The 15,216-nt window shown below is 45.9% G+C and overlaps 1 protein-coding gene across 1 annotated transcript; it reads right to left on the reverse strand.

Annotated features, from left to right (window-relative positions):
• Positions 1 to 698: 698 nt before the first annotated feature.
• Positions 699 to 1,772, reverse strand: Prrg3 (proline rich and Gla domain 3). The gene is made up of 2 exons (XM_035450075.1): positions 1,618 to 1,772; positions 699 to 1,232 (listed from the first exon to the last, which is right to left on the reverse strand). The coding sequence occupies exons 1-2, from the start codon at positions 1,675 to 1,677 to the stop codon at positions 705 to 707; spliced, it is 588 nt and encodes a 195-aa protein (XP_035305966.1). The 5' UTR covers positions 1,678 to 1,772; the 3' UTR covers positions 699 to 704.
• Positions 1,773 to 15,216: the final 13,444 nt, after the last annotated feature.

Genomic DNA, 15,216 nt, shown 5'->3' on the forward strand with positions numbered 1-15,216 from the left:
TGCCCGGTCAGGAGCACAGAGGTGGCTGTTGAAGGAAGGTTGTGCCAAGGTCTGTCCAATTGATTATTTGGAGGGGTTCAAATGGTCCAGGTGCTATCGTTTTCATCTATGGTTCATTATTTGTTATCCTTTGTGTTTTGTTACCAGATCAACCCTTATTTCTGTCCTCATACTATAAGTGAGAACAGTAAGCAGGGAACTGTTGAGAAAGGGAGGACTGCAGGGCTGGCTTGACCCCCTCATCTCTGTAGCTTAGGTCTCCAGACACACAGGGGTCGCCAGACAGCCTCGCAGCCACAGGGACGAGCCTGTGATCATTTTGGTCATAATCAATACCATGGGATGATTCCTTTGGCATAAGAGGAGCCAGTCCCTAAAGAGAGGGCAAGATAGTGGGGACTTGGCAGAGGCAGGGGTTGGGGTGTGTGTGGAAGACTGGGGCTCTTAGGTCTGTAATTTTTCCCAGGGGGATCATGCACTTGTCCTATGCCCCCACACACACACACACACACACACACACACACACACACACACACACACACTGACTGTCTCTACCAACTGACTTCCTACAAATCCACGGTTAGGGAATTATTTGGCAACAAGGAGGCTAAGGCTGTTTTGTGGTGGCACAGTCTTTCAGAAGTCCAAAAAGAAGCAGGCTACCTCTGGAAGAGGTTTTTATACAGGCCAGGGTCTGTGTTCAGCTACTTGTCTGCACTGGGGCTGCCTGCCACAATCTCTTCATACTTTGGGGGAGGATCACTGTAAGAGACACTGGCCTCCTCACTGCTGCCTTCCTGGGGTGCAGTCACCTCCTCGTAGGAGGGGGGAGGTGTAGCACTGGACAATCTGGAGAGAGAGAGCTCAGGGAGGTAGAGGGTACTCTCCAGCCGGACAGTGGTTCTGCCTCCCCGGCTGGGCCCCAGGACTATCTGTGGGTTATTTCCTGCCTCCCGGTGCCCAGAGGACTCTCCCTGGCTATGCACAGTGCCTCTGTATACCATGACTCGGGGGAGGTTGTGTCCAGTGCGACTAGCTAGGTACCGGTTCTGAGCATAGGAGGGGTGGTGGCGAGTTGCTTTCTGCAGCTGGCACCTCCAGATGATGAACAAGGCAATGACAATCAGCAAGACTACCCCCAGAAGGGGCACCACCACATACATGGCATCTGAGCTCTGTGCAGGATCTCGGACTGAGTAGACTGCATTTGGGTAACCCTTCCAAAACTCCATCTGCAAAAGAAGAAGGGCCACTTACTCCTGAGGAAGACAAGCAAGGCAATGCTCACCCAGTATCCATGCTTTGGACATCTGAGACCTCCAGCAAGTCATATACCAAGGACAGGCTTGTGATTCCTTCTCCACCCTGAGTCATCTTACTGGCCTGAGAGAGCTCTCAGAGAGCATGGGGAATCCAGCAAGTATTAAAAGCAAAGCTCCCAAATCAGAAAGTTCACACAAATCATGCAACAGACCTAGAGGGACACCCCAGTGCTCCTTTCAGGCTCCAACAGGCAGGATGTAGCCTGGGATGGTGTTCTTCCCTTGTTTCAGACCTGTTCTTATTATTCCCAAGGCTGTACCTCCTCCCAAAACCCAGTGCCAGGGCAGTACGTGCCGTTTTTTCTTTGTTCTCAAATACTTCCTTGACTTCTTCATAGCTGCAGATCTCTTCCATGCACTCCCGCTCGATGGTGCCCTGACGTAGCTCCTCCAGGAACTCATTGGCACGAGGGAACCTTTTCAGAACTGCATGGGCATTCTTGGCTTCCAGAAACACTGAAGAGAGAACCACAGTGAATCAAAATTCAGTCCCTACAAACCAGACTGGCTCAGACATGAAGGGAAATAGGGCTAATCCAGGAGACCTAAAGCCAGACCTACAACCAAAGGCCAGACCTGGCCCATTACAATGAGGATAGGAGAACTGACTTTCTATAATGCTGTACTCTCCAGCATGACCTCTGGGTCCCAACAGGGTCCATGTCCTTTGCCATACCAAGGAAAATAAGACCCAACTGAGAAGGAACTTCAGGTGGCACAGGAAAAAGAACCAGTAAGAACTCTATGTATTGTAGTCCTGGGTGAGAAAACATCCAGTAGCTTCCGCATCTGTCTTGAAAAAGGTAAGCCGTATCCCTCAGCATGAGAATTGGTTCCTTTTCCAGGCTGCAACTGGTGGGACTTAAGTGAGGCATGAGCTATGGCTTTGAGGATGAGAGCAGTCACCAATAGTGAGACCGCTTACTCCTCACAGTAGGTGATGCCCTCTATGTCATCTTCCCCAAGATCTACAAGCTGTTGAATTAGTATACCTCAGAGCCACCCAAGGAGAGAAAAGCTGAAAACATGGATGTGTTGCTTTTGCAAGAACCTGTCCAACTCAGATGGTTCCGCAAACACTCACCAGCCATGATGCTCCCTCGGCTCCAATGTCTCACTTGCCTGGCAAGGAAGTAAAGAAAGTTATGGTGAATTCTTCTGGGGTCTAGAATGTGACCTCCCACCAACTTGGCTGCTAAAAGGTCAAAGTAGCATTCCATGAGGCAAGTACCCTTATGCCATCACTCAACACCTGATGCTTCTCTTTTGTCCTCAAAGACCTTTCCAGAACTCCCCAAACCCAACAGAGCCTTGTTATCCTTCCCTCCCTCCATCCCCTCTCTCTATCTCTCTATCTCTCTAATATCCTGTGAGTCTCAAACACCTAAGGATTAACCTTTTTTTCTCTGGGTTAACAGTCCTTATTCCTCAATCCCTTAGTGAATCTTTGTCCCTTCAAAATGGAAAGGACACCAGAGATAGATGAGAAACCAAGTCCAGAAATGGGTTGAGTAGAAGCAACGTTAAGCAAATTGACAGAGACAAGACTGAGAATTGAATTTGATGGTGAAGATAAGTCCCATATGCCTCTAAAGATGAACATGTTCCTTGAATACCAAACTTAATGCAGCAACAGCTATCTCAAATGTCACAGCCTAACTGAAGCTGGCCTACAGTAATCTGTGGATAATTGTTGTACATGGTCAGACTTTCCATGTCCAACACAGACATATTCTTACAATATCTGGCCCAATCCATTGGGCCCAAATTCAGACAATCTGCTAAGCCTATCTTCCTCATAAAGAGAGACAAGATGTTTGGACTTCTCTGGAGGCAGGCACATCTATTTTCTTTGCATTAAAGACTACTGCAGCAGAGAACTTTGGTAAACACATATTTAAAAGATGAGCATGAAGAAGCAGGTGTGGAGTTAAAACTTATTAATAGCGTACATGCCAGGCATGTCTAACAGTCTGAGTTTGGTCTTCAGGACCACAACAAACAAACAAACAAATACAATACAATATAATAAATCTATGATGGTAACTTAGAGGAGAGGCTGCTATCTAGAAGTACTGTCATAAGGTCTTTCTCTGCTGGCATAATCCTACTTGTACACATACTTTGGAGCACTGTCTGAGCCATCAACATCTGGGAGCAATCACCCCTCATCTCCCCTCCCCAAGCAGAAGCTCATGTTTTATGACTAATGGGATGCAAGACACATGAGGTTTGTGACCTGTTATGCTACCCTTTTGGCCTAGGCTGCCAGGAAGTTCAGTGTTAACATTGATGGCCAAATACAAGTGCTCTGGAAGTCCAGCTGTTATGCACATATGGTTTTCTCCCCACAACTTAGTACAGTGTTCTATTTATTCTTTCAGAGTCTTACTCTTATTGTTTACTTGAAATATGGCTTCTAGTCTGTTTGGAAAACAAAAAGGATAAAAATAATGAATAAAATTTAAATGATGGGGAAGGTAACCAATCTAACAGCATATCTAACAGTACTATATCACTGTGTCAATGGGCTTTCTCTTTAGAACTCATGGAAAACTACCAACAGATCATTACCTCACTGAAATGCCTCAGTTTTCACAATGACAAAACCTGGCCTTGTTATGATCTATGGGGTCCACATGATGAGGGTACAGAGAGAATTGGATTAGGAACAGGGTGTTTTGATTAAAGAAAAATAAAATTGCCACAGCAGAGTTGGAAATGAATGAGCAAAGCTTTTGCTAATAAGAAAGCAAATGCATCCCGTTGCTTACTGAAGTAAACTGCAGAGTTTCGAAAAAACTACATGGAAAAATTACATAATACCTTCACACACAGCCATCTTTGGTCCCAACCAAACACATGGACTTCCGTGAATTCATACACACATACATCATACCCCCAAGTTTGTGTCAATCTGGCCTGGAAAAGTCATTAGTTCATTTTTGAGCCTCAAAGAAGCCAGGATCTCCCCCCAGACAGTTCACATGGCATCGCCCACCCCTTAGCAATTCTGTAGCCACCATCATTGCTGCTGCTGCTGCCTACATTAAGGCTTCTCCCCCTCCCTCCCCAAAATGTAGCGCCTGCTTCTTCCCCTATAAATACACCATCAATAGGCAGTTACTATGGCAACAGTGAGGCAGCATGAGGGCTCCATAACCGAGAATGCAGCTGCAGTCATGCATGTGTATGTCCCTCCAGCCCCTGGTGGATACTGTACAGCTGACTGTAGGCTGAAGGAATTTTTAACCCACTCCCCACAGGAACACAGCTGAATCCTGACATTCTATAAAGGAAGGAAGGAAGGAAGAAAGAAAGGAAGGAAGGAAGGAAGGCAGGGAACTGGCCACCACAAAGACCTTCCTTAACCCCACCCAGGCTGAGGCCTCTGAATCCCAGATCTCTGGGTCACAACTCCCAAAGTACCTCCCACAGGGACTCGCGGCCCGCTTGAGCACCTGGTGTCCCCAGACCTGGCCTCCAAAGTCTCATCTCCAAATCCTTGCCACTGTGACTTCCATCACTCAAAACTACTTGCCAGGAAAGGGTTCTGCGATTTCCAAATCCAAATGATTCATCCATTCACCCAGTGACACGGCAACTCCCAAATTGTGCTCAGATTTAAACTCTAGGGTCTTTTGCCCCCTTCCACTCATGCCAGCCCTGAAAATGCTTGACTTCGCCCACCTTCCCTGGACACCAGCGCCCTGGTGAAGAACTACCGTTTCTGTCTGGCCCAGCAACTCACTTCTGCCAGGGTCTAATCAAGACCCCAAACACCTTGGCCTGCCTGACCTCCAGATCCTCCCTCCCAACAGTGCCCGGCGCCCAGCTCAGGGGTCCTGAACACCAAACCATGCACTCGGGGCTAGGGTCATCCAACCAAATGGCCTCACCGTTCTCCGGGCCCAGGAGGCGGCCGCCCTGTTTGCTCACGCAGCCAGCCACCTCTCTGCAGCGCCTCTTCTAGCAGGGCCCCTGTCCCCGCCCACCTGCCCCCCGTCGGCCAAGCCCCCGGCCCATCCCAGCGTCTCCTCCCTTAGTCCCTCCCTGACCCGCTTCCCTCCCGTCGCCCCTGTCGCCCCATGGCTCGCCAGGCCCCTGCCAAAGAGTGCCTGGAGCCCCCGCCCCTCACAACCAGACGCGCAGGCCTTGCCCATTACCTCGGCACCCCCCTGCCTGCCCCTGCTCTCCTCTGGGGGCTCCGTCGGACCCTCCCCCAACACCCTGCCGAGACAGCTCTGGCCTCGCGCCCCGCGCCTGGCGTGCCACCCTCGAGCGCTAAAACCGCCTTGTCCCAATAGCCAGGCCGCTATCGTCGCGCTGCACCGCGCACCAGGCCTCCGGGCCAGGAGAGGAAGAGGGGGTGGGGCCAGCTGAACCGGCCAAGGGCTTAGGTGGGGAAGGCCAGCAAGCTGGGCCAGGGGCGGTGGCGCGCACCGAGCACCGCGCGCCCGCGCCCAACTCCGCTGGCACCGCCCCTGCCCGCGCTCGTGCTGCTGGAGGGCGGGGCCTGACTGGCGGGCTTGGGGCTCCTTGGGGACCCTTGTACACCTCCTTGGCCAACTGGAGACTCAGGGCGCAAGCCCTGCTAAGACCGGGCTCTGTAGCTGCAGTGCTCAAAGCCAGCATTCCAGGCATTTTGGAGCCGCACAGTCTGAGCTTCCTCCTGGGGCCCACCCAGGCTCACCTGCCATTCCAGCCATCCTGGCCCAGGTGCCTGCCGAGAAGAGAGGGGTGCGTGACAGCAGGCTGGGGTTGTCTTGTGAAGCTTCTTGGGTCCGCAGAGTTCTGGCCGGCTCCTTCTGCCAATGACTGAGTGACCTTGGTTTCTTCACTTATATCCCCCACCCTGCCTAGGAATGGCAGGCTTAACTCTTGTGAAATCTGAGAAATGGGGAGAATTCTGTTTTCCTCACAGGTCTACAGGTAGAAGGAGTGGGGAAATGGGCTCCTGAAAAGGAACGGAAAGAAAAGAAGATGCAATCTTGTAGGCCTGAAAAGAGTGTTGGGCAAAGTGCCCCTCACTCTGAACTGTGGGAGGTTCAGCCTGACTGGACAAAGCCCTGGTGGCAGAGATGGCATTATTCTAGGAATTGGGGTTGGACTACAGAGTGAGGCAAGATGGTTAGGGTCTGGGTCTTGGAAAAGCTAGGAGGTGCCAGTGTGGCTTTCTAGGTTAAAAGAGAGCACTTTCCAGCACAGCCCTGCACCTAGGGTTGCTGTCCTACCCCATGCACTCCGTTTAATGGGAATGAGCCAGACAGAGTAAGGCCAAAATTATGAAAGAAGGGATGGGAAGAAGACCCAAATCCCCCAATGCTCCAGCATCCAGGGCTGAGTCTTTGCTGCCCCTAGCCCTACACTTCTCTCTTCCCTGACTCACCCCTATTGTTCCTCACCTGCCTCTTAAACTCAGAATCCCCTCTTCCTTTCCCTATGCTTCAGGGGTGTTCCTTGCCCATCACAGACCCTCTGTAACATTTGCCCTATGGAAGGCCAAGAGAGCCATGCCCATGGGCAGGTTGAACAGAGAAAAATAAGATGCCCTGGGGAGAAAAATGATTTTGCTAGGGGTCCAACAGCTGTGTGCAGATGCTCTGGCTAGATGGTGAAATAGCTGGGTGGAGTCATGGTCAGTGGGAAAAATGAGCAAGGCAGTTTCAGCACTAACCTTATTCTCCTAGCCCATCAGCATGCTCCTGATCTCATTTCAAATACGGGTACACAACCCCAAAGAAGGTGCCAGAGTGGAATGTACCTATATGCACAAAAAGCATATATGGCATCTCCTGTCCTCCCGGCAACTGCATTTGAGCTTCTTGCTCCAGCAACACCAGCCGTACTTCTAGTTCCTTCTCCACTCAGAATGCCTTTCCTCCCACCGTCGATGAGGGCACTTAGTTCATTCTGCCCACACAGTACCAATGAGATTTTCACTGTGATGTCTTGCAAGTTCTTCCACCCACTCCCACACCGACCAGTACATTCTCAACATTGTCTACAGGGACTAGAAACCTGGGGCCTCTGTGCATGGCAAAGGAGGAAAAGGAGAGGACAAGCAAGGCCTCAACAGCAGGGCCCTGCTCCACGGACTCTTGGCATGACCACATTTTGCTTTATGATCTTCAGCAAGTGAGTTGGCACCTTTGTGTCTCACTTTGCCCATCTGCCAAATAGGAATGAGTCTAGCAGTGCCTGCGTCAGAGGGTTGCCCAGAGGGCCAGTGAGATGATGAGTTAAAGTGGGACTGGTGCTTCAAAGGGAGCTTAAGACATAGTAACTCTGGTTTGCATTCTGTGTGTTGAGTGCTTCCTCTCTCTTGGACCCAAGGGCCCTGTATCCTTCTGCATTACTGGCATCCAACACAGAGGCTTATCCACAATAGGTGAGCTAGAGTCAGGATTTGCTATTAAATCACCACCATGAAGTTGGACCTGCCTCCTCCTTCTGCAAGCCTTGATCACCCTCTCCTTTCTTTTCCCTCAATTTCACCAATTCCATCACCTCCTCTCCTCAATTTTCCTCTTCTTTACTCCTTGCATTTCATTTTATGCCTATTTGCAGCTACATTAATTATTTTCCTCATACCCATTCATCAAAATTGAACTCTTCTATAAGTCTTCCTAACCCTCCTTTCCAAGCCTCACTTCACCCTGAAGTCAAAGCACTGAACTTCACTGCATGAAAAAACTCACATTAACTCTGCACATTCTTCACCCTCTACACACTATTCACTGGTGAGGTTGTAGTCTCAAATCTCCCCACTCCCCAATCCTTTACATGATAGAGCTCACCTCACTACTTCATACTGTTACTATATTTGGAGATGAGGATGTATTTAATGAGGGAACTGAGGGGAAAAATGATATCTTTAGGATGGACACTAGTACAGTGTAACTGGGTTCCTTATTACAAGCAATGGCTAAGACACAATCACACACAGAGGATGATCATGTGAGGGCACAGGAAGAAGACTGCCTTCTACAAACCAAGGAGGGAGATCTCAAGAAGGAACCAAACTTTCCAACATTTTGAGCTTCATCTTAGACCTTTACAAACTGCAAGACAATATATTCTCTGTTGAAGTTACTGTACCTGGGGGTTTTCTCAGATAGACCAAAGTCATATATCCTGTATTGTTCAGTGATGCTGTATGCCGGGTTCTATTCCAGGACCCAGGAACAAAGATGACAAATGAACCAAACACAAACATTTACCTCATGGACATTAGACACTCCCCAGGAAGTCAAAGATGTAAGATTGTGAGAGATGACTGGCTCTATGGAGAAAAATGAAGCAGAGTAAGGTGGTAAGGGGAGGTCTACTGACAAAATGCCCTTATTGTGGAAACATGAAGGACGTAAGGAACTATCTTGTTCTGCATGGACAGATCTACAAATGTAAGCACCTAGCTCATCTAGTATTTTCATGGTAGGCCAGGAATCATGCAAGACCACCCAGGCCACTACCAAGGACTTTGACCTTAAGTTGAAATGATATGGAAAGAAAACTGAGGGCTCTCAATCAAGGAGCACCATAATATTTTGCTGTTTTTATGTAAACTGCTGGACTGACTTCCTTATGAAAATGGTTGTCTTGGGTAAGAGATGGTGCACTTTTGGGGGACTGCTGTAAAAAATTCAGGAGAAAGATGATGGTGACTTGTATCAAGCAGTGGGAAGGAAAGAAAATTATGGATGGAATTTGATGGGAGATATACAAATATTAGATGGCAGCATGGAATTAAGTGAAGATCTACAAACAGGAGTCAAGAAGTGCTCAAAGTTTTAGTCAAAGAAATAGGAATGATGGAGGTGCTTTAATTGGGCTGCAGAAGATGAGGTGGAGCTGGTTTCATTGAGGAATCTGGGTTTCTGGGCTGGAGATGGGAATGGAAGATTATCATTTAGTTAGTAATAAGCTACAAGACAAACACTCAGCAAAATTCTGTATGTGGCGAAAGAAAAGCACCTTCACAATTGCCCCCTGAACAATCCTGTATTTCACGGTAGAATAGAGGACAAGGAGCAAATTCAAGAGGCAGAACGGAAGAGTGGCAAGAGATGAACCACCACGATATGTAGGAAACTGACCAACAGTAACATGAAGACTGAGGTGGGGAGAGCACATGAAATCCCAGCCCTCTGGGAGATTAATTCAAAAGACTGAGTTTAGGGACATTCTGGACTTGATAGGAGTGCCGGCCCAGGCAAATATTTAGCAGGGAGTGGTAGTTTGAGGGGAAAAAACTTGAAATAGTCTTCTAGGAGTCAGAAGGGTGCATGTTCTCTGGAACTGTGGTGTGATTGCTAGACTGGATCAAGGACTCACTTGAGTATTAATGGCCCTTACTTTAAAGTGAAAGTATTTATTCAGTGTGTCTGTGCTTATTTCTGCAGCCGCATTCAGTGTACAGGTGCAGACTCAGAGTTGGGGTTTTGCCAGTTGAGTGCAAGGAAAAGATAGAGGTCTGCCAGAAAAGCTGTGTGAGTTCAAGGAAGAAATTCACAGAACTAATTATGGACTCTGGCTCCATAAGGAAAGAGGTAAAGACAGAGCCAAGATTTGGTGACCCAGACACAGGATCTCTACATACTTGGGAGAGTGAACTGACTTTTAAAGAGCTGGATGCACAATTGGAAGATTCTAGAAGGATGCTGCTTATAGAAGTAAGCAGCTATGGTAGTGAGGAGCACAGTGATTCAGCTAGTAGAATTACCAGTGTCAACACAAAATCTCCATGAATGTGCACATTTAACCAAGTCTAATGTCAGCCCCTTGAAGCCTTCTGTGTTTGACAACTACTTATCTCATACCTTGGGTTCATTATGATATGGATAGCATGCCCAACTATCACCATATCCCAAAGCCTCATTGCTCCCTTGTCCTGCCCATAACCCCACCACTATTACCACCTTAAGAGCTACTCCCTGAGCTGCAGCCTCTCAACCCTCTTCAGCCTTGCCTCTGAGCCACCTCTTCTTCTCTTCCTCCTCCTCCTGCTCCTCCTCCTTCCTCTTCTTCTTCATCCTCCTCCTCCTTTAAATAGATGAATATTACAGCATGTAATATACTCTAGAGGTAGCTAAATGAAGCTAGTGAATAAATTTACAGTTGGTTTATGGCAAGAACACTGAAAATTCACTAATAGCACTTTCCAGTATATAGTGAGGGTACGATGCATATTATTGTCTGTAGTTACTAGTATAAATAGTGTGAGTGGGGAAGGACTCAGTTTTCATTAAAGGGCTGCTCACTGGGAGTATGACCATGCTCCAGTGAGTATACAGGCAACAAAAATTGGACCTTTTCTTCTTTTTCTTTGGGGGGAGGATATGATGAGGGATGACTGAGAAGTGATTGTCATTGGGGTATATGATGTGAAATTCCCAAAATAGACCATAAAATATTATGTTGGGGGTTCTTATGCCCTTTGACCAGCACCTCCCATTCTCTTCACCTCTGCCACCTTAACTCCTAGCATCCACCATTTGATACTCTAAGGGATTCTGTGGCTTTGCTTTCTGTTGTTTCCACATACAAATGGAAGCATATGATACTTTTCTTTCTGTGCCTGGCTTTTTTTGTTTTGTTTTGTTTTGTTTTTCGAGACAGTTTCTCTGTGTAGCTTTGGAGCCTATCCTGCACTCGCTCTGGAGACCAGGCTGGCCTCGAACTCACAAAGATCCACCTGCCTCTGCCTCCCGAGTGCTGGAATTAAAGGCGTGCGCCACCAACGAACGCCCGGCTATGCCAGGCTTTTTTTTTTTTTTTCATTTAGCATGACTTCCCTTAGGCTCATGCATTATGTTGTAAGTTGCACAATTTCCTTGTTTTATGACAAATTAATATTTCATTGTATGTATACATGTAGTCTTGATAACAAGTTTTGGCAAGGCCATGGAGAAAATGGACCCCTTGCACACTATGGATGGGAATATAAATTAGTACAGTCATTATTGAATCAATGTAGACATTGCTCCAAAAATTAAAATGGAATTGTCATATCCTATAATGATAGTGGGAATACACTCAAAGGAGCTAGCTACCTGTACATCCATGTTCAATGCAGCACTGTTTCCAAAAGTCAAGAAGTAAAAATCCACATACATCTGAGTACCTACTATGTGTAAATCAAAGTGTCTGCCTTCTTCCATTCTTGCTGTAAGATACAATGGCATCTTTAATTCTTCTGGATATCTCAGCCTTCAACTAAGCCTGGAGGTCATCATGCCATTGCAGGGGTGGGGGTTTCTATTTCCACACACTGCATGGCTTTGGTACCAATGAATTCTGAGCTCCTCTTGACAACACTAGTGGGATAAACATGGTCAAGAAACAAAGATGTAGAGTTTGTGGGGCTCATGTTGTTAGGTCAGCTTCTGCCTCACTAAGCCCCTACTGTACAGCCTCTTAACAATTTCTTCTACACTCATAGCCTTGATCAGCCTTCATCCCAGGGGCCAGGGACCTGAGAGTTCAAGGACATATGTAGATGACTGAACTCTGGAGGGCCAGGCTGAAGGCTGGCCCCTCCAAAAGAAGGAAAAAATTTCTTCAGTGGTATTGGATTGCCTGCCTTTCACTGATAGATCATTGTCCTTTTGCCCAACTGCTCTTTTGAGGGTTAAAGAGCCACTACCAGCACTTGCCAGATACTATAATGCAGAGCTCATCTGGATTCCTTTCTAGCATACTATTGTCATGTATTCACTTGTATGTTATACAGGACCAGGAATTCTAGAGGAACTAGAACGCTGCATGTAGCACCCAGTATGCCCAATGACTTAGTTGTGGGTTTCTGGGATAACCAAATTTCCACAACTATTGTTCTAGCCCCAAGTACATCTTTATCTCTTTATCTGTCTCTATGTCCCTGGCCTATCCCACCCCACCCCCATCTCTCTCTCTCTCTCTCTCTCTCTCTCTCTCTCTCTCTCTCTCTCTCTCTGTGTGTGTGTGTGTGTGTGTGTGTGTGTGTGTGTGTGTCTTTGTCTCCGTCTCTTGCAAACATATTCTTTCCTATCTGAGCCATCAGAATTCTCTGCCTGTTGGTCCACACCTGTGATCTCAGTATGTTAGAGGTAGAGGCAGGAGTGTAACAAAGACTTCAAGACTGCCCTGGATATTAAACAAGCAAAATACAAGGAAAGCCAAATGAACTTCCAAAGGTCAAAAATGGCAACTTTAAAAGTGAGGAGATTGGGGCTGGAGAGCTAGCTAAGAGGTTCAGAGCACTGGCTGCTCTTCCAGAGGTCCTGAGTTCAATTCCCAACAACTACATGATGACTCACAACCATCTGTAATGAGATCTGGTGCCCTCTTCTGGGTGGTAGGGATACATGCAGGCAGAACATTGTATATGTAATAAATAAATAAATCTTAAAGAAAAAGAATGAGAGGTCTCATAACAAGGTTAAATCACAGTAGCCTCCCAGAAGCCCTTGAGCATGTCCCTTTGCCTGGAATTAGTCATCTCACAGATGCATCTCTTGAACCTCCACTAATGACAAGTATGCTTATGGTGCTGAGAACAGAGCAATAACCAAGAACACTGAAGACTGTGCCTTCAGGGCTGCCACAACAAAGAAGACAAATGACACATTAGTAAATAAGCACAGTATAAAACAGATCCCATAAAATCTAAGGTGGCAACAATTTCATGACTTACCAATTAAGCTGAGCTGCCAGCTGAGCTGTGATGCAGTGCTTACTCTTCTACTTAGAATACAACAGCCATTAATTTTTTCATCACAGTTCTGTCCATTCCTTTCCGTTAAAGTAAACTACAGGCAGGATACAGTGGTGAAAGTGCACTTACTCACATTTCACCTTTTCTAAATCACTTTTTGTCCTGATACTAGTGTAAGTGACTCCTGACTTACTGACTGACACCTGTCTATGCCCTGCATATGTTTAGGAGTCTCTTCTCCAGTGTTGACCCTTGTCCTGCAGGCACAGCATTGTCTCATAAAACTCACCCTCACTTCATAGCCTGATGCACACAATGAAAATGAGAAAGTGTGAAGTCAGTGTAGAATACATATTTCTTAGGATCACTAACCAGTGGTGATCTATGTAATGGTGCCAGGCCTGTGGAAGAAAGGCAAGCAGAAAGGTGGTGTGAGAAGCAGTAGAGATAGCAGCTATGAGCTCACCACTCTCAGGGAAGTAACAGTTGAGCTCCATTTAAAGGAGGTAAGAAAAATGGATGTAAGAATTATTTGGAGAATATTCTAGGAAAGTTAACTACAATTGTAAAGTCTCTAAGGAAAGTGTTACTACCATATCTGAGATTCAAAAGTGCTCTAGTGTGACACAAAAATCCACATCAGGAACAAAAAAAACTTTACTTCTCCTTCTCTCCTGCCTCTCCATCACCTCTTCGTTCATCCTGATGGCATTGGAGGCTTCAGTGTTTCATACAGTACCCACTTTGTCCCATCAGCTTGACTGGCAACTGTTCATTGCAGTGAGTCACCAGTCTGGTTCAAGGGCTCTGGTTTTTGGTATACCATCCTCACTGGACCTTCACCAGAGCTCCTCTGGAGTATCCTGTGTCTTGGAGATCTTAACCGGTATTGTTCTGCAGGAGCAGTCCCTCCATGAGCTCCAAAAGGACCAAGATGAGGTAGATGCTACAGTGGATCTACTAAGAGCCACCATTCTCTTTCCTAGGAGATTAGGTAAGACTGGAGAGTAAAAAGAAAGCAGGCTGCCAGGCAGTGATGGGCACGCCTTTAATGCCAGCACTCGGGAGGCAGAGGCAGAGGCAGGTGGATCTCTATGAGTTTGAGACCAGCCTGGTCTGCAAGAGATAGTTCCAGGACAACCTCCAAAGCCACAGAGAAACCCTGTCTCAAAAAAATCCTAAATTAAAGAGTCCAAGGTTTTTCCTTATTGGTTTTTAATCATTTTTTTGCATATAATGTAGCACATATGTTGCACCCTTCTTTGACATTCTTTGATTCATTTTTTGGTGTGTTTCTTAGTTATTTTTATTGTAGATGAAATCATTCCTTTGTTTTTCCAAGGTGAGCTTTTATATTTGTATTAAAAATAGTAAGTCTTTTCTTTCCATTCAAGGGTCTGAAAGATGTTTTCTAACTACCTTTACAGTTGGAGAAAACAGACAATTCAAAGTCATAGCAACTTGAAGAGCATAACAGCTTCACAATGCTTTCAAAGCTCCAGGCCTTCACTGAAATTGCTTCTCCTTCTAATGTCCACCTCACTTCTTTACCTTGTGATATTGATACTCAGTCAAAATCCAGGAAAAGCCCGAAAAAGACATCTAGAAATGGCCTGTCCATCATGTTTTCCTTCACTTTAAAGCTACTATGTACTTCATTAGAGTTTTATATATTTCATCATTTTTTGATAAAAGAAATATATAATGATAATCTGTCTAGCTTGCTCTCTGGAATTGAGAGAGAGCAAGGACCAATATATTTTCTCACTTTATAATGCTTTTAGTTCAGAGTGTGGTCATAAATAGTTAAATATTTAGCCTGATTAAGTGCATTTATTCATTTACTTATTCAAAACCCAAATATATGTGCAAATTGATATGCTATTATATTCTTAAGATTTTTTGATCAGGGAAGGAACCATACTTAAATAATGTAGTAAAATTTGAATAAGAAACAAGAGGCACACATACTGAAAATGATGCATAATAAAACTTTACCAGTTTTTTAAAAAATAATATGATTGCCTTCTATACGATTGATTGTGGTCCATCCTTCTGTATGCTGTATGATCACAGTCAATCTCTTCCCAAAAAAAGAAATATGATATAGAACAGAATAGTTTGCCTTGGTATGGATTTTGGTTTATTGATACAAATTTAAGGTCAATTTTGTTATATGTATATTTCTACTTTGTT

Source organism: Cricetulus griseus, chromosome X (genome assembly GCF_003668045.3).
Source record: "Cricetulus griseus strain 17A/GY chromosome X, alternate assembly CriGri-PICRH-1.0, whole genome shotgun sequence".
Taxonomy (NCBI): Eukaryota; Metazoa; Chordata; class Mammalia; order Rodentia; family Cricetidae; genus Cricetulus; species Cricetulus griseus.

Excerpts from the sequence above, each read along its gene's own strand:
- Prrg3 (XM_035450075.1), bottom strand. The coding sequence starts at position 1,677 with ATGGAAGAGATCTGCAGCTATGAAGAAGTCAAGGAAGTATTTGAGAAC. Across the intron at positions 1,233-1,617 it reads TTGAGAACAAAGAAAAAACG|ATGGAGTTTTGGAAGGGTTA; the intron begins GCACGTACTGCC and ends CTTCTTTTGCAG.